We start from the raw sequence: 17837 nt of genomic DNA on the forward strand, positions 1-17837 counted from the left end.
CAGCCTCCTCTCCTGCCCCCCAGCTCCCTCTCCTGCCCCCAGCCTTTCCCCAGCCCCCTCTCCTGCCCCCCAGTTCCCTCTCCTGCCCCCAGCCTTCCCCCAGCCTCCTCTCCTGCCCTCCAGCCCCCTCTCCTGCTCCCAGCCCCCTCTCCTGCCCCCAGCCTCCTCTCCTGCCCCCCAGCTCCCTCTCCTGCCCCCCAGCCCCCTCTCCTGCCCCCCAGCCTCCTCTCCTGCCCTCCAGCTTCCTCTCCTGCCCCCAGCCTGCCCCCAGCCCCCTCTCCTGCCCCCCAGCTCCCTCTCCTGCCCCCCAGCCCCCTCTCCTGCCCCCAGCCTTCCCCCAGCCTCCTCTCCTGCCCCCCAGCCCCCTCTCCTGCCCCCAGCCCCCTCTCCTGCCCCCAGCCTCCTCTCCTGCCCTCCAGCTCCCTCTCCTGCCCCCAGCCTGCCCCCAGCCCCCTCTCCTGCCCCCCAGCTCCCTCTCCTGCCCCCCAGCCTCCTCTCCTGCCCTCCAGCTCCCTCTCCTGCCCCCAGCCTTCCCCCAGCCTCCTCTCCTGCCCCCCAGCCCCCTCTCCTGCCCCCAGCCTCCTCTCCTGCCCTCCAGCCCCCTCTCCTGCCCCCCAGCTCCCTCTCCTGCCCCCAGCCTTCCCCCAGCCCCCTCTCCTGCCCTCCAGCCCCCTCTCCTGCCCCCAGCCTTCCCCCAGCCCCCTCTCCTGCCCTCCAGCCCCCTCTCCTGCCCCCAGCCCCCTCTCCTGCCCTCCAGCCCCCTCTCCTGCCCCCAGCCTTCCCCCAGCCCCCTCTCCTGCCCCCAGCCTTCCCCCAGCCCCCTCTCCTGCCCCCCAGCTCCCTCTCCTGCCCCCAGCCTTCCCCCAGCCTCCTCTCCTGCCCTCCAGCCCCCTCTCCTGCCCCCAGCCTCCTCTCCTGCCCCCCAGCTCCCTCTCCTGCCCCAGCCTTTCCCCAGCCCCCTCTCCTGCCCCCCAGTTCCCTCTCCTGCCCCCAGCCTTCCCCCAGCCTCCTCTCCTGCCCTCCAGCCCCCTCTCCTGCTCCCAGCCCCCTCTCCTGCCCCCAGCCTCCTCTCCTGCCCCCCAGCTCCCTCTCCTGCCCCCCAGCCCCCTCTCCTGCCCCCAGCCTCCTCTCCTGCCCTCCAGCTTCCTCTCCTGCCCCCAGCCTGCCCCCAGCCCCCTCTCCTGCCCCCCAGCTCCCTCTCCTGCCCCCCAGCCCCCTCTCCTGCCCCCCAGCTCCCTCTCCTGCCCCCAGCCTTCCCCCAGCCTCCTCTCCTGCCCCCCAGCCCCCTCTCCTGCCCCCAGCCTCCTCTCCTGCCCTCCAGCTCCCTCTCCTGCCCCCAGCCTGCCCCCAGCCCCCTCTCCTGCCCCCCAGCTCCCTCTCCTGCCCCCCAGCCTCCTCTCCTGCCCTCCAGCTCCCTCTCCTGCCCCCAGCCTTCCCCCAGCCTCCTCTCCTGCCCCCCAGCCCCCTCTCCTGCCCCCAGCCTCCTCTCCTGCCCTCCAGCCCCCTCTCCTGCCCCCCAGCTCCCTCTCCTGCCCCCAGCCTTCCCCCAGCCCCCTCTCCTGCCCTCCAGCCCCCTCTCCTGCCCCCAGCCTTCCCCCAGCCCCCTCTCCTGCCCTCCAGCCCCCTCTCCTGCCCCCAGCCCCCTCTCCTGCCCTCCAGCCCCCTCTCCTGCCCCCAGCCTTCCCCCAGCCCCCTCTCCTGCCCCCAGCCCCCTCTCCTGCCCCCCAGCCCCCTCTCCTGCCCCCAGCCTTCCCCCATCCCCCTCTCCTGCCCCCAGCCTTCCCCCATCCCCCTCTCCTGCCCCCCAGCTCCCTCTCCTGCCCCCAGCCTTCCCCCAGCCTCCTCTCCTGCCCCCAGCCCCCTCTCCTGCCCCCAGCCTCCTCTCCTGCCCCCAGCCTCCTCTCCTGCCCCCAGCCTTCACCCAGCCCCCTCTCCTGCCCCCAGCCCCCTCTCCTGCCCCCCAGCTCCCTCTCCTGCCCCCAGCCTTCCCCCAGCCTCCTCTCCTGCCCTCCAGCCCCCTCTCCTGCCCCCAGCCTCCTCTCCTGCCCCCCAGCTCCCTCTCCTGCCCCCAGCCTTTCCCCAGCCCCCTCTCCTGCCCCCCAGTTCCCTCTCCTGCCCCCAGCCTTCCCCCAGCCTCCTCTCCTGCCCTCCAGCCCCCTCTCCTGCTCCCAGCCCCCTCTCCTGCCCCCAGCCCCCTCTCCTGCCCCCCAGCCCCCTCTCCTGCCCCCAGCCTCCTCTCCTGCCCTCCAGCTTCCTCGTCTGCCCCCAGCCCCCTCTCCTGCCCCCCAGCTCCCTCTCCTGCCCCCCAGCCCCCTCTCCTGCCCCCCAGCCCCCTCTCCTGCCCCCAGCCTTCCCCCAGCCTCCTCTCCTGCCCCCCAGCCCCCTCTCCTGCCCCCCAGCCCCCTCTCCTGCCCCCAGCCGCCTCTCCTGCCCTCCAGCCCCCTCTCCTGCCCCCAGCCCCCTCTCCTGCCCCCAGCCTTCCCCCAGCCTCCTCTCCTGCCCTCCAGCTCCCTCTCCTGCCCCCAGCCTGCCCCCAGCCCCCTCTCCTGCCCCCCAGCTCCCTCTCCTGCCCCCCAGCCTCCTCTCCTGCCCTCCAGCTCCCTCTCCTGCCCCCAGCCTTCCCCCAGCCTCCTCTCCTGCCCCCCAGCCTCCTCTCCTGCCCTACAGCCCCCTCTCCTGCCCCCCAGCTCCCTCTCCTGCCCCCAGCCTTCCCCCAGCCCCCTCTCCTGCCCTCCAGCCCCCTCTCCTGCCCCCAGCCTTCCCCCAGCCTCCTCTCCTGCCCCCCAGCCCCCTCTCCTGCCCCCAGCCTTCCCCCAGCCTCCTCTCCTGCCCCCCAGCCCCATCTCCTGCCCCCAGCCCCCTCTCCTGCCCCCAGCCTTCCCCCAGCCTCCTCTCCTGCCCCCCAGCCCCCTCTCCTGCCCCCCAGCCTCCATCCCAGCTCCCACTCTTGCCCCCCCCCAGCTCGGTTCCTCATTCCTTGTTCCAGCCCGCCCCGCCCCCCCGCACTAGCCCCGCCCCCCGGCGCTTCCCGCCCGCCCCTCCCCCGCCGTGGAACTCGGGCCCGGCTCCTCCTCGCGCCCCGCCCCGCTCCCCGGAGCTCGCGGCCCGCCCGGGCAAGGTGCGGGGGGGGGGGGAACCCATCGCCCCCCCCCGGCCTCCCCTCCCCCATCTCCCTCCCCCCACCCCCCACCTGCCCCTCCCCCCACCTGCGCCCCCCGCCCCCCATCGGCACTGGCCCCTCCCCCCGCGCCCAACAGGGCCCTGCCCCTCCCCCCAGCACCCCCCTTCTCCATTGCCCTGGGCTCCCCCTGGGGGGGCCCCTGTCACCCCCCCACCCCCATCGCCCCGAGTCCCCCCATTGCCTCTGCTCCCTCCTTCCTGGGAGCCCCCCCTTGCCTTGGCCCCCCCGGGCTCCCCCCATGTGTCCCGGGCCTCCCGACCACTGCCCTGATCTCCCCCCTTCGTGTCTCAGAGCCCCCCCCACTGCGGGGGATTGGGTCTGTCTCGGGTCTAGCAACAGCTGCCTCCAGCCTGGCATCAGCAGTACGGCCCCCTCTCTTTGGCATGGGGGGCAATACCCCCCCCCCCCCCGCTTCGTATCCCTGAGCCTGGCGGGATGGTATCGATCAGCCCTGCCCTACTGCTGCACTCCCTTTGCCCCCCCCCCCGCAAGGATCCGCCAGGGATTCTTCCAGTTGATGACGTGCCCCCCACTTTCCTGCACCCCCTTCTCACTCCCTGTCCAGCGGGGAGGGATGCAGACACAGGGGCTCCCCGTTTCTTCCTCTCGTTCCTGGCCCGGGATCGATTGGATCTCCCCTTTCTTCTCTTTGTTCCCCTTTGCAGATGTGGGGCCAGATCGGGCGTGCGGGCCCTTGGGAGCCGCGTCCCAGCCGCAGCAGCTGCCAGCCGCGCACCGTTGGAGACGGGTGAGGATGTGGGGCAGGGCAGTTAGGAGCCATCCCTTCCACGCCAGACACCAGATGCCCCCTGGCTCTGCCCGCTGCCCCATCAAAACCCCTCCTTGGCACGCCACTTACGCCCAGGCATCGCTGTCCCAGAATAGCCCGTTTGGTTCCCTTCTTTGATCTTGGCAACTGGGAGTGAAGTTCAGGAGTTTGTCTTCACTTCCTGGCCTTAAGGGCTGTGTTATGGTGAAACGGCTTTTGCTTTCCCTGGGGCGTACTCGCAGGGCGGTTTCTTGGAGTGGCTCTGAAATTCCTAGAGACAACGCGTTTTGAGGACAGAGTCAAGATTGTCAATATGTATCCATAGATCAGAGGGTATGGTATGTGTGTGTGCGGGGGAAGAGCTAGCCTAAAAATAGGGGCATGCGTACTTCATCGGCCTTGCTCCCAGATGACTGGAATACAGGGATGGGTTTTATAGCTCTCTTCACGGCCTGTCCGCACCCAACTTTTTATCTTCCTTGCTATCCAGTTGTTGACTCCTCCCTCCAGCTGGTCCATAGCACCAGCCTCCGTCACTCACCAGGGAAACTTTCCAACAAAGTAGTAAACATCTGCAAAGCCACCTCCTTCTAAACCCTGCTCTAAACTCCTCTGTGATTCGTTTCCAACATGAAGCCTGACAACTGTTGGCGTGCTGAGGCCGCTGCCCGACTCGCTGGCTGGCATTGTCTCAATTCCTGATATTCCTCCCCCCCAAGTCTGTCTGTCTGTCTCTGTGGACTGCTGATTTGGGGCAAGGGCTGTCTTCACAAAACCCTCACCATTCACTTTGGATTGCGAAATTCGCAAATACTGGGCGCTGCGGCTCCTGGCCCTTCTGGTGAGCTCTACACAGCTCCCAAACTCACCGTGGGTGCTGGGACCCACAGGGAAGTCACCACAGCCGTGGGCAGTCGTGGGGAACTCGGGGCTGGGAGCCACGGTGAGTTTCCTGCAGCTCCTGGCCCCAGGCCGGGACAGGAGACACCCCCCTGCGAATATGTGGAACTGCGAATAGCGATTCTGCAAATTGTGAAGGTCTCCTGGATGTTCATAGCTGTACTGGGTTAATTTTCGGTGGCTTTAAAAAAAAATAGTTCAAACCACTGTTGCAGACTGTGCGGAGACGCTCTATGTTCAATTATAACCAGGCTTAATATCAATGGAACTTGCCTGGGTAAGAAATCAGGCTAAATCCAATTTAGAGTGGCCATACGGGGCTTTGAACTGATTTAACAAAATCGGTATCAACTTGTGCCTTTTGTTAGGCCGGTGGAACTTTGAATGTGGACTAGGAAAGCCATGCAGATGGAGTGACTGAAATAGGTTTTGATTATGGCAGTCTCAACCCAGCCCTATCATCATTGCAGAAAGAAGCGTGTTCTTCCCTTGAGTTCGCTGGCTAACTCGAACACAGTATGCAGCCCCATCCTTCCAGGATGTGGGGCTCTATCCAGGGCCGACTTATCCATGAGGCACAGTGCCTAGGGCCCACGATACTTTTAGGGGCCCACAAAAATGTTTTCATTTCTTTTAAAATCAGAAGGAAAAAAATGAACTTTTAGGGTCGAAGAAAATGTTTTCATTTGTTTCTCACATCAGAAAAAAATGAAACTTTTAGGGCCCACGAAAATCTATTACATTTTGCCTAAAACAGAAAAAAAAATGTTGAAGGCCCATGAAGGCAAAAGTGCCTAGGGCCCATGAAAGTCATAATGCGGCCCTGGATCTATCCTGGGAAGCCCCCAAAAGACTCCGGAAACTCTGCAGAAAAGTTGAGCTGGTGGGGGAAGCCGTGGCCAAAAGGGATAATAGAATCCTGGGACGTATAAACAGAGGAATCTGGAGTAGCAGCAGAGAGGTTATTTTTATCTCTCTATCTGGCACTGGTGCAACAGCTGTTGAAATATTATGTCCAGGTCTGGTGCACCCAAAATCAAGAAGGATGTGGATAAACTGGAGAGGTCACACTGCACATATGAGGAAAGGCTGGAAGCTTGCCTGACAGTCATAGACTCTCAGAGCTCAGTCTGCTTAGCTTACCAAGGAGAGTGTTGAGGGGTGACTAGGTTAGAGTCTATAAATACCTTCGTGGTGAACAAATAATTAAGAACGGGCTCTTTGGTCCAGCAGACAAAGGTCTGCCCTGATCCTGTTGACGCTAGACAAATTCAGCCTGGGAATAAGGGGTGCATTTTCAACAGTGAGCAAAATTAACCCTGGACATAACTTCCCAAGGGTCATGGTGGAGCCTCCATAATTGACAATTTTTGCATCACAGTGGGATGTTTTTTAAAAGCTCTGCTGATTTTGGAGCCATTCTCTGGCCTGGAGGTAAGACTGTCAGGGCCTCTTCTGGTCTTGGAATCTAGCACTAGCGGAGATGTGTAGATAGAAGGATTCCAAGGTTGAAAGGGACCATTGTGATCAGTCTGGCCTCTTGTACTTTTTACCTGGAGGCAGGTAGTTGAGATTAGCTTCAGATGGGAGATATGCGGGTGACTCAATTAGCTACATCAAGGTAGAGACCATCTGTACCTTGTCTCTCCCAGGCATTTGTAAAGATAACCAACTCCACGCAAAAAAACTTTTCACAGTGATGGCGTAGTCGAGGGGAGAGCTAAGTAGATACAAATTCCTTCCTTTGCATCCGCACCAGAACTGCCTTGTTCCAGGAGGCCCCACCCTAAGGCAAAGAATATGCTTCTTTAACTAGGCTGGTCTAACTCAGTGTTTCTCAACCTTTTTTTAAAGTACCCCTTAAAAAAAAAAGTATCCCCTTTAAAAAAATTATAAGTACCCTCAATACCTGCAGTTTTCAGACACATCAATTTTTTTTCTACCATTGCAACACATTGGTTTAAAACAACTTCGTCGTAGCCAGGCAGGCGATGCAATTTTTGAGTGTAAAAAGTACAAAAATAATAAAAAGCTGTAAAACGTAAAACAAAAATTCAGTTTTCTCCACATTTCAGTTGTATTGATGTACCCCCTAGACTTCTTTCGAGTACTCCTAAGGGTACTTGGCCCACTGGTTGAGAAACACTGGTCTAGCTAAATTGGGACAATCCTGGTGTGAATACAGTGATTTTTGGTACTAATGTGCTTTGACGGGTATACATGACTCGTGTAAGGGAAGGGAACTAGACCATATGGGAGTACAGCACGCTTGTTTCCACACAATGACATCTTTACTCTGCGATGTGTGGGTATTACTACACCAGCAAAAAAAATCATACCCCTAACCAACATGATCAACTGAAAAAACAACCAATGGTCTAGTAGCACCTTAAAGACTAACAAAACGTGGAGCTGGTGCTGGTATCGTGAGCTTTTGTGGGCACAGCCCACGTCAGATGATATCAGGACAAAATCCGGAGATGGCGCTGATCTGAATAATGAGCTCTTTCCAGAGATACTGGTCAGTATCTCAAGGGCTGTGTCTAGACTACAGTGTTTTTTCGAAAAAAGTGCCCTTTTTTTCGAAAAAACGTCCCTTGCGTCTACACTGCCGCTGCGTTCTTTCGAAAATAAATCGAAAGAACGTGGCCGTTGTTTCAACCGTGGAAAACCTTGTTTTACAAGGAAGAATGCCTTTTGTCAAAAGTGTCCTTTGGGAAAAAGGCGCTATGTAATGCAAACCGTGCTTTTTCGAAAGAGAGCATCCAGACTGCCTGGGCGCTCTCTTTCGAAAAAGCGGCTTGCTTTATCAAAAGTACTGGTTGTAGTCTAGACGCTCTTTTTTGAAAGAGGCTTTTTCGAAAGTATCTTTCGAAAAAGCCTCTTTCGAAAGAGGCTTGCAGTCTAGATGTACCCGAGGTACTTTACCAAGGAGGTTTGAATCATCTCCATTACACAGGGGGGGAAACTGGGGCAGGGGGACGTGAGAGGAGTGGTCCAAGTTCACACAGTAGATGAGTGGCTGAGCCAAGACTAGCACCCAGGACTTCTGAATCTATCTCCTAAGCGGCGCTGCCTGTCTTGACGGCTCCCCAATTTGCGTGAAGCCTGAATGTCTCAGCAGGTAGGCAGCGCCGCAGTCAAAGTGGCCTGCGTAAGCTTAGATCTGTCCTATTTGGGTACCTGCGGAAGGACAATAGTACCTGCGCCCAGTTCCTCCAAAGTATTTCGGGGCCTAGCGCTCAAGGGCACCTCTACCCCTTTAGGGAGCTGGGATAGTGAAAATGCGCCCGCCAACTCAGTCTGTAGTTTACCGCCTCCTCCCGGAGCTAGGCCTGTACCGCTCGTCTGGGCGGTGAAATGCGCTTTGCGCTAGCTCAGAGGCGAGTGTTCCAGCACGCTTGGAAGCAACCGTTTAACTTCCTTTATTCCTGCACAGAAAGCGACGCGGTAACTACACCCACACGCTCCGCGAGCTGGCCCAGATGCTGCCTGTTCCGCTGCACTCCAGCTACAAAAAGCTTACCAAGGTACTGCCAACCAGCGCGTGTTGCTCCCTTGCCAGAGAGAAGCGAGGGCGTATGTTAAAGCAATAATGTGACACAGGGGAAGCATAGGTGTGGTGGGAAGGAAACCAGCTTGCCCTGAAGTCTACGCTGTGAGGTTTGTGGCTGCTAAATCTCTAGGCCCGTTGAAGGGAACAAACAGCCGGCCACTCGTCGGCTATCGTATTGCAGAAGAATGACTCTGTTGTAGAAGCATGCTAATTATTCTGGAATAGAGAATCCACCTTGGGAGCTATTCTGGAATTACTATTCCGGTCAGTTTCCCCTGCGGACAAGCCTTTCGGCTCTTGGTCTTATATGTCGGCTGCCAGACCCGTCCCAGAATAAATCAAGGAGAATTTCCTTACTGAAGCCATCCTTGTAGGGGTTTTTAAAAAAAATCAAACATTCTGTGGGGGGTTCGGTTGGATTTGCAGCCTTGAAGGCTGACGTTCTGTATCGGCCCAACAACTACTGCCCCCAAACATCGGTAGCCCAGAATCATCCCTTGCTCTCATGCCTCGGTTCTCTTTTGGGGGGATCTGCCATGAAGGATGGAAAGGCCCACGTCAGTTTTCCTGCTGAGCCTTCCAGCTCATGCCGGCCCTTGGTGTTGTGTCGGAGAGGGGGAGCCGTGTGAGTCTGTGTCTGCAAAGACAGCGAGGAGTGCTGGGGCACAGAGTGGTCGGGGCCTGCGCTTTCTGATGTGACGGGGATACCTGCCCACGGAAAAGTGGGCATAAAAGCAACTTCAGTCCTACGGTGGCTGTCCCGTGGCAGCACCTTTGGGTCACCGGTGAATGGGCAGTCCAGAGGCAAACTGCGCCACGACCCATCCCGCAAGCCAACGCCCCCCCCACAATCTTGTGTTGCAGACAGGTGTGGCTTCCCCACACACGCCCACTAGAAGGTGTCACTCGCTGTTGCCAACTAACCCCGGGGGAAGGTTCCCGGGTGCTCCGAAGCCGTGGAGGGGCAGAGACGGAGGGGGCTGTGCCCGGGGGAGGGCGTGGCTTTTGTCGGTAGAATCCCCGCCTGGCCACAGCTCCTTGCGCGTCCCAACCCGTGCCCTGAGTGTCTGTTCCCTTCGGCACAGAAGGAAATCCTGTCGCGGGTCCTTCGCTACATTGAGCACCTGCAGTCCAGCATCGGCACGGCCAGGGCCCTGCTCCGGCGCGGGGAGAAAGAAGGTGAGGGGCCGCAGGTGGCCCGGGGGGAGAGGGGCGCGAGCTGCTGCCTGGAGGGAAGCTAAGGGGCAGGGTAGGGACACGGTGCCGGGGGGTTGTGGACTAGCCCAGAGAGGAGACCTGCCTAACGGTGTATTCGGGCAGCGGTTCCCGCCTTTTTTATACCGTGGACCCACAAATCCATTCCCAAACGTTTGGCGGACCGGCAACATCTTCCTTGCATATTTGCATATTCATTGTGCAAATAATGAATATGCAAATAGCAAATGTTACCTGTCTGCCAGAAGCCCTGGCCCCCAGAGCCGCCGTGAACAACCGGCTTTGCTCCAGCAGTGGGCGGCTGTCACAGCGGAAGCTGGCTGTTTGCGGTGGCTCTGGGGGCCGGGTCCCAGAGCCCCCCAGTGCCAGTCCTGTCCCCGTAGTCCCTGCCCACTACTAGCCCCGCCCACTACTAGCCCCGCCCCCAGCGCCAGCTCCCCACCCTGGACGCCCCAGTGTCAGCCCCCTACCTCTTAGAGTCCCCCACTCCTGAGAGCTCCCCAGGACTAGCCCCGCCCCCAGAACTCCCAGTATTAGCTTCACCCCCAGTGCCAGCCCCCTGCCTCTTAGAGCCCCCCACCCCCAGAGCCCCCCAGGACTAGCCCCGCCCCCCTCACCTAGCCCAGTGCTGCCTCTCCGCCGCCAGCTGAGCGCTGCTGCCTGGGTAGCGGCTGCTCTAAGGCTGCCGTGCCAGGCTCCATGTGGCCCTCCTGCCGCGCAGAGAACTGCTCTTCCACTTCCGGGAGGAGACCTTGCCCCTGCCCCTGCCTAGCGCTGGTTGGCGGAGAGGCGGGGCAGGACACGCCTCTCCCAGCAGCCGCGGGAGGGGAGGCGCTGGGCGGTGTGTCCATCCCTGGCCCCCCCAGAGTCGCCGCAGCCAGCGGTTCGCGGCCCGGCTCCGGTCCCCGGCCTGGCAGCTGGGAACCGCAGTCTTCGGGTACCGGAGTAACGGCTGAAAATAGTGCGCCAGCCCAGTGGCTCTCAACAAGGGGGGTCCGTACTGCCGGGCATACAGCCGGGCTGCTAGATATTGGCCCAGGGTGACCCACTACAGTTGTACCCGGGGGCTTGCGCGAGCTGCTCTGTAGATTCGCCGCTGAAAGGTGAGGACGCTGTGCCTACCCAGGCCCTTTGCTAGGGTATGGTGCACAGGAGCATGTCAGCACTTTGTCGGCCCTGTGGCACATGTGGACGTTGAGGTCTGATTTTGAGGGCAAGTCGTTTTTCAGGGAGGGGAAACTCGGGGGTAGGCAGGATGGACCCGCTTCTTGCAAAAGGGCCAGTCGGCCGGGTGGGTGGAGAGCTGCCGGCTGCACGGGCGGGCGTGGAGACGAACCCGGGGTGAGTCTCAGCAGCTGCGTTTTTTCTCTCCCCTTTCGCCCCGGGGGTCCTTGCGAGCCCCAGGGCTTGCTGGGAAGGGTGTGACCTGCTCTGCTCTCTCCTTGCCCTGCAGAATTGGGAGCGGGCGCCTCCAGGGAGGCGGAGCTGTCTGCCTGCCAGCCGGGGCGCGGAGACGGCACGCCGCACGGCACCCCGCGGCGGAGGAGAGCCCGGCTCCGGGCTGCCGGGAAGAAGCCCCGCAAAGGAAGGCGATCCCACAGAGCAGGTCAGGACGGAAGTCGGGGCAGCCTTTCCCGCTAAATTCACTGGGCAGAACCATCGCATATCCCAGCCCCTTGCCTATGGCCAGGCAGAGCATCCGAGTCCCAGCTGGCCCGGCCCTTTTCACCAGGAAAGGCCCTGTAGCGCTCGCGGCTCATCGGCACTGCAGCTGCGAGGTGTCATACACGGGGAGTGAGGTCTAGTGGTTGGAGCAGCATAGTGGAAGGCAGGACTCTCGGTGTGTGGTTCCTGCTCTGCCACTAACTTGCTCTGTGGCCTTGGGCATGTCCCTTAATCTCTCCGGTGGTCTTTCTCCGGTTGGCCTGTTAGTGTTTCCCTTGCTCCTGGTAATCCATGACACCCGCTGAGCTGCTGTTTAGGCACCTTGGGGTGCTGCGCGAGCGCAGTGTTAGCTTGGAGCTGGTGGGGAAGGGGGTGCTAACAAGTTGAGCTTGGTGCTGCCAGGTGTCTGGGGCAGGTGAAATGGCCCTCCTGCCTGAGCCGTGGGGGGATGCCACTCGGGGCTCCCCTGGCCCTGTGTCCTAGGCGGGTGGCTGGGTAAGTGGAGAGGTGGCCTCGCCTGGAGTCCTGTGCCTTTTGCCTTCACAGAGCGGCGGGGGGTGAGCAAGGAGCCGCGTCGGAGCCTGAGTCTGGGGGACTCGCCCTGGCAGCGCACAGAGGCGGATCGGCGTGCGGCAGGGGACGGGGACGCGCTTTGTCTTGGCGTGAAGCAGCTTCCGTCCCAGTTGGGCTGCAGGGACCCAGCTCCGGGGTCTCACCGGCCCCACGGCAGCGCCTTCCCGGACAGCGCCGAAGGCGGCGTTCCCAGCTGCGCGGCAGGTGTGGCCCCCTTCTGCCCTTGGCGGGGTGGGTGCGAGGCAGGAGCCGACGGAGGCCCGCCTGTCGCTCGGGTAAAAGGAGCGTCCGGCCCCTGCCACGCTCACGGTGAACGGGGCTTTGGGGAGCGTCACCCGCTGCTGCACAGGGGGCCGAGGAGGGTGAAATCCAGACCCTCATTCACTTATCCCTGGCTGGCGTGAGTTGCTGCTGCTGCACTCCGTCCCGAGGGTCGCTGATTTCCTCCTGCTGGGCGTCTGGCCCTATACGAAGCCGCGGGCGGAGCGTCCGTAACCAGGGACCTGGCGTCCCTTCTGCGGGGGCCCCCGGCACGCGCGGGTGTGGGACCACGGCTTTTGTGTGCGTTGGCAGATTGGTGTGTGGGGTGCGACCGAGAGGCAAGCCCGGAGGACGGCGACATCTGCTGCACCTGCCAGGCAAGGCTCCTTTGCCGGGGGCAGCGTCGGTACGACGGGCCGGACCTCGCACGGCTGGGGTAAGAGCCGGTGGGGGTGCTTGACACACGGGTAGAGGAGGAGAGGGCCTGGGCTAGCAGCCACGCAGACTTGTGGTGCTGGTGGCTTCAACGCAACTCTGCCACTTTGCACCTGCTTGGGATCTGGCCGGAGGCAGCGAGCCAGAGAGTGTGCGGCGTTTTCAGCCCCGAGCTGTCCCTATAGCCGGCTTCTGCCCTGTGCCCCACAGTGCCCCCTGCTGGGAGAGGGAGAGGCTGGGCTCTCCTCCCTGCCCAGCCATCTCCTGCCCCACTCCCCACAGCACCCCCTGCTGGGAGAGGGAGAGGCTGGGATCTACCCCCTGCCCAGCCATCTCTTGCCCCACTCCCCACAGCACCCCCTGCTGGGAGAGGGAGAGGCTGGGATCTACCCCCATAGCCAGCTCCTGCCCCGCTCCCACAGTGCCCCCTGCTGGGAGAGGGAGAGGCTGGGCTCTCCCCCCTGCCCAGCCATCTCCTGCCCCACTCCCCACAGCACCCCCTGCTGGGAGAGGGAGAGGCTGGGATCTACCCCCTGCCCAGCCATCTCTTGCCCCACTCCCCACAGCACCCCCTGCTGGGAGAGGGAGAGGCTGGGCTCTCCTCCCTGCCCAGCCATCTCCTGCCCCACTCCCCACAGCACCCCCTGCTGGGAGAGGGAGAGGCTGGGATCTACCCCCTGCCTAGCCATCTCCTGCCCCACTCCCCACAACACCCCCTGCTAGGACCAGAATACCTGATGCTCTCTACAGCACCTCCTGCTGGTGGCCCACATAGTTTTTGCCCCGCTGCGTGGTTGGCGAAGGAGAAGGCTCCTGCGGCTGTGGCTGGCAGAAAGCAAGGCTGGGTCTCAGGTACAGTTGGGTGCCTGCCGGCGCGTCGATAGCCTGCAGACAGCCAGGACATGCCTGTTCCCAGCCAGGGGCTCTCAAAGATCAGCGGTAGTGCCCAGAATGGGGGGGGTCCCTGGTTCCCGCCTCCCTGGGCGGGACACTGCTGGGGCACTGTGGCTTTGGTTCCCCCCTATGCCCCACCCACTGTTCAGTCATGCCTTAGAGAGCAGCATGTGTTCAGTCCAGCCCCTTGTGGCCAGCTGGGCCGGGCTGTAAGCAGCTCAGCCGGGGGTGTGGGAAACGGAGCTGCCCCCTTACAGCCGCCTCCGAACCGCTCTTGCAGGCAGGAGCTGGTGCAGTATCATTCCTGCGGGGAGGAGGACGACGGGCCGGATGCTGGCCCTTGGCTCTCGACCCAGTCCCCTGCCTGCAGTTCACGTGGTGAGTACTGCCATAGACTCGGGCCGTCGAGGGCGGAGATGGCTAAGGGCCCTCAGCTCAGTGGGTTGCTGCTCCTCCGGTCGCGCCAGTAGCACCTGCCACGTGAGCGGTGTTGGGTACCGAGCACCAGCCTGTCCCGGCTCCAGAGCCGGCCCTCATCCGCGCTGTCGGACCCGCAGGGTCACGCTGTCTGTCGACGCAGCGTGTTCATTTACGCGGCGCTGGGCAAGGAGCGTGGCCAGATCAGTGGCATGTGTTAAACTTTATATGTGTTGCTTTCATACCAGACACGCAGTGAAGCCACACGCGTGGGAACGTGTGCCCAAGGAGGAGACAGCCATGTAACAACATCCCCTGACGGGAAGGGGACCAAACCTAACGAAAAAAACCCTGAGCCCGCAGAGGCCAGGTTGGGCATCAGTTATTAAAGAGGCTAAATAAGTGAGAACATACCCTCTGATTATCAGGGCCCTGTGTTTGGGGGAGGGCGTAGATTTAGGCCTCATTTGACCAGTGGTAGAAGTTACCAAATGTCCTTTAAATAATAAATCCGCTTCGTAGGGATCCAAGTTATTCTCTCTCCCGCTATGCTGCTGTGAAGTCGCTGACGGGTGACTGTCGTGGGGTTCGATTTATTTTAGATCCAAGGGACATCAGGACACGCCAGGGCTACTTAACCGCGTTCTTATTTATTGCAAGCTTTACACAGTTAATGCAGGTGTTTCAGTTTGACAAGCCTTAAGAACAATGACTAGACAATGTAAACCTTACCTACGCTACTTCCTAAAGCAATTAATACAGCGCAAAGCAATGCAAAAGCAATTACTAAAAGATCTACTGTATACAATGATAAAGCCTAATTCACTTAGGGTACGTCTACACTAGCTCGTTAGTTCGAGCTAGGTAGGGTAATTAGGGCAAGCGGAGTTGCAAATGAAACCCGGGATTTAAATATCCCAGGCTTCATTTGCATGTTCCCGGGCGCCGCCAGTTTTAAATCCCCCTTAGTCCGAACTCCGTGCCCACGGCTACACGGAGTAGGTAGTTCGAATTAAAGATCCTAATTCGAACTACCGTTACTCCTCGTGTAGCCGTGGGCATGGAGTTCGGACTACGGGGGATTTAAAAATGGCGGCTCCCGGGAACATGCAAATGAAGCCCGGGATATTTAAATCCCGGGTTTCATTTGCAACTCCGCTTGCCCTAATTACCCTACCTAGCTCGAACTAACGAGCTAGTGTAGACGTGCCCTTACATTTCAACTGTATGCTGCCTACAGTGCCTGGCAGGAGGTCGTGGTTCTGTTTCTTCCCACGCCTAGGAACGCCACGCACTGGGCTGCCGGTGTGAAGGGTGAAATCCTGCCCATTCCCTCCCATCGATTGTTCTTACTAAGCCCAATTTATAGCAAAGCGAGACTTGGTCGTTCTAGTACTATTTACCAATAGATTACGTATTGTGCAGGATACGTCCATGCCCAGCGCCCCTATTGGGGATACATCCGGTGCTGCTAGGGCACAGCTGACAGTTTCATGGCTGCATCTGTATTTTTGCTGATCAGAAACAAGTGCCAGTACAAGGCCGCTTGGCCTGTGTTCTTGACGTGGTCTCGCGTCCCAGGCTTAATGAGCATTGTCGTGCAAAACAATTCCTGACTCTCGGGCCCTGCCGGCGCGCTTTGGTGCACCAGACTTGAGACAGGCCGGAAATCCACACGTTGGGCCAGGCAGACATCACCGTGCATTGCCCAGGCAGGGTAGTGCCAGCTCCCCCACTGCGAGAGGGAAGGAGCGGCCGAGATGGACCTGGTGAAATTCCCGTGCTAATGCTGTCTTGGTTCGCAGGGAGCTCACGCCTGTGCTCTCCCAGGAGCGGAGGCCGGATCGGAGCCTGCTGGGCCAGTCAGGATCTGGGTTTGAGTCCCTCGTTGTTCTCCTCTCCCGGGCGGCTGCTTCCCAGGCACATTCTGCAGGGGGAGCCGGAGGAGCTGTCCCAAGGTGAGGGCTGTGCGGCCAGCCGGCTCGGAGGGGCTTGCCGGGGCTGCGGCGATTCCTGGCAGGCAGGCACAGAAGAGAGGCAGGGAGCAGGCAGAACTTGCTGTCGCTACGGTGGGCGGGGCCTGTGGGAGGGGGCTGGATCCCCCTGCCGCCAGATACGCTCTCCCCGATCATAAGGCAGCCCGTTAAATCCATGCCACAGCGCACGAGGCAGTAAGAGTTAGCCGCCCCTCCCCGCTTTGTGCCTGACCTGTACCTCACTGCGTGGCCATCTTACCAGCCCTGCCAGCCAGGCCGTTCCTTATCTGCGGACAGCATCCATGTATCTGACCTCTATCGCCGCACTGTCCAGGCACCTCCCGTTCCTCAGACACCCCTGTGGGGCTGAGCAGGGCTGTTCTCTGCGGGAAACTGAGGCACCTGTTTACCTTCGAGGAGCCCAGGACTCCCAAGTCCCAAACTAGCAGCCCGACCTGCTGGGCCATCATTCCTGCAGTCGTCCAGTCGTGGTAGAACCTGGAATGCTAGAACTGGAAGGAACCTCGAGAGGTCATTGAGTCCAGTCTCCGACCCTCACGGCAGGACCAAGCACCATCTCGATCATCCCTGACAGGCGTCTGTCCAACCTGCTCTTAAATATCTCCGGAGATGGCGATTTCTCAACCCCCCTCGGCAATTTATTCCAGTGTTTAACCACCCTGACAGTTAGGAAGTTTTTCCTAATGTCCAACCTAAACCTCCCTCGCTGCCATTTTAGTCCATTGCTTCTTGTCCTGTCCTCAGGGGCCAAGGAGAACAATTTTTCTCCCTCCTTCTTGTAACATCCTTTTGGGCATTTGAAAGCTGCTGTCATGTCCCCTCTCAGTCTTCTCTTGGCCAGGCTAAACAAGCCCAGTTCTTTCAGCCTTCCCTCATAGCTCATGTTCTCTAGACCGTTAACCAGTTTTGCAAAAGCGACAAGGAGTCCTGTGGCACCTTATAGACTAACAGATTCATTGGAGCATAAGCTTTCGTGGGCAAAGACCCACTTGGTCAGATGCATGTAGTGGAAATTCCAGAGGCAGGTATAAATATACAGGCATAAGAAAAGAGAACCAATCAAGAGTAAGGCTGGAGATAACGAGGTCAATTCAATCAGGGAGGATGAGGACCACTTCTAGCAGCTGACAGTCCCTACATAAAAGAGTAAATGAACACACATCAGATATCAGGAATGGGAACATACAAAAACCTGTAGGAGAACACATAATCTCCCTGAACACACAGTTGCGGATTTAAAAGTATCCTTCCTGCAGCAAGAAACTTCAAGACCAGACTTCAAAGAGAAACTGCAGAGCTACAGTTCATCTGCAAGTTTGATGCCATCAGTTTAGGATTAAACAAAGGCTGTGAATGGCTAGCCAACTACAAAATCAGTTTCTCCTCTCTTAGGCTGTGTCTAGACTACATGCCTCTGTCGGCAGAGGCATGTAGATTAGACAGATCAGCAAAGGCAAATGAAGCCGCGATTTAAATGATCGCGGCTTCATTTACATTTACATGGCTGCCGCGCTGAGCCGACAAACAGCTGATTAGCTGTTTGTCGGCTCGCCTCTAGTCTGGACGTTCCCCCTGTCGACATCAAAGCCCTTTGTCGGCAGCCCCGTTATTCCTCATGGAATGAGGTTTACCGGGGCTGCCGACAAAGGGCTTTGATGTCGACAGGGGGAACGTCCAGACTAGCGCGCGAGCCGACAAACAGCTGATCAGCTGTTTGTCGGCTCAGCGCGGCAGCCATGTAAATGTAAATGAAGCCGCGATCATTTAAATTGCGGCTTCATTTACCTTTGCTGAACAAACAAATCTACATGCCTCTGCCGACAGAGGCATGTAGTGTAGACGTACCCTTAGTGTTCACACCTCCACATCAGCTGCTAGAAGTGAATTGACCCAACTGAATTGACCTGGTTATCTCCAGCCTTACTCTTGATGGTTCTCTTTCCTTATGCCTGTATATTTATACCTGCCTCTGGA

The 17837-nt window shown here is 59.6% G+C and overlaps 1 protein-coding gene across 3 annotated transcripts in view; it reads left to right on the forward strand.

Annotated features, from left to right (window-relative positions):
* MEIOSIN (meiosis initiator) overlaps positions 1-17837 on the forward strand; it is a 29436-nt gene that overhangs the window by 3434 nt on the left and 8165 nt on the right. Inside the window, exons 1-9 of one of the 3 annotated variants that reach the window (XM_075915550.1) lie at positions 3041-3118; positions 3847-3929; positions 8290-8380; positions 9492-9585; positions 11075-11227; positions 11833-12063; positions 12433-12556; positions 13730-13827; positions 15672-15824. In XM_075915550.1, coding sequence (XP_075771665.1) covers positions 3847-3929; positions 8290-8380; positions 9492-9585; positions 11075-11227; positions 11833-12063; positions 12433-12556; positions 13730-13827; positions 15672-15824 — 1027 coding nt within the window. In that variant the 5' untranslated portion in view covers positions 3041-3118. Of the gene's footprint in view, positions 1-3040; positions 3119-3846; positions 3930-8289; positions 8381-9491; positions 9586-11074; positions 11228-11832; positions 12064-12432; positions 12557-13729; positions 13828-15671; positions 15825-17837 lie in introns of those variants that run through there. The other 2 variants (XM_075915549.1, XM_075915548.1) reach the window with 2 other exon arrangements.

The sequence above is a fragment of the Pelodiscus sinensis genome, unplaced genomic scaffold (genome assembly GCF_049634645.1).
Source record: "Pelodiscus sinensis isolate JC-2024 unplaced genomic scaffold, ASM4963464v1 ctg34, whole genome shotgun sequence".
Taxonomy (NCBI): domain Eukaryota; kingdom Metazoa; phylum Chordata; order Testudines; family Trionychidae; genus Pelodiscus; species Pelodiscus sinensis.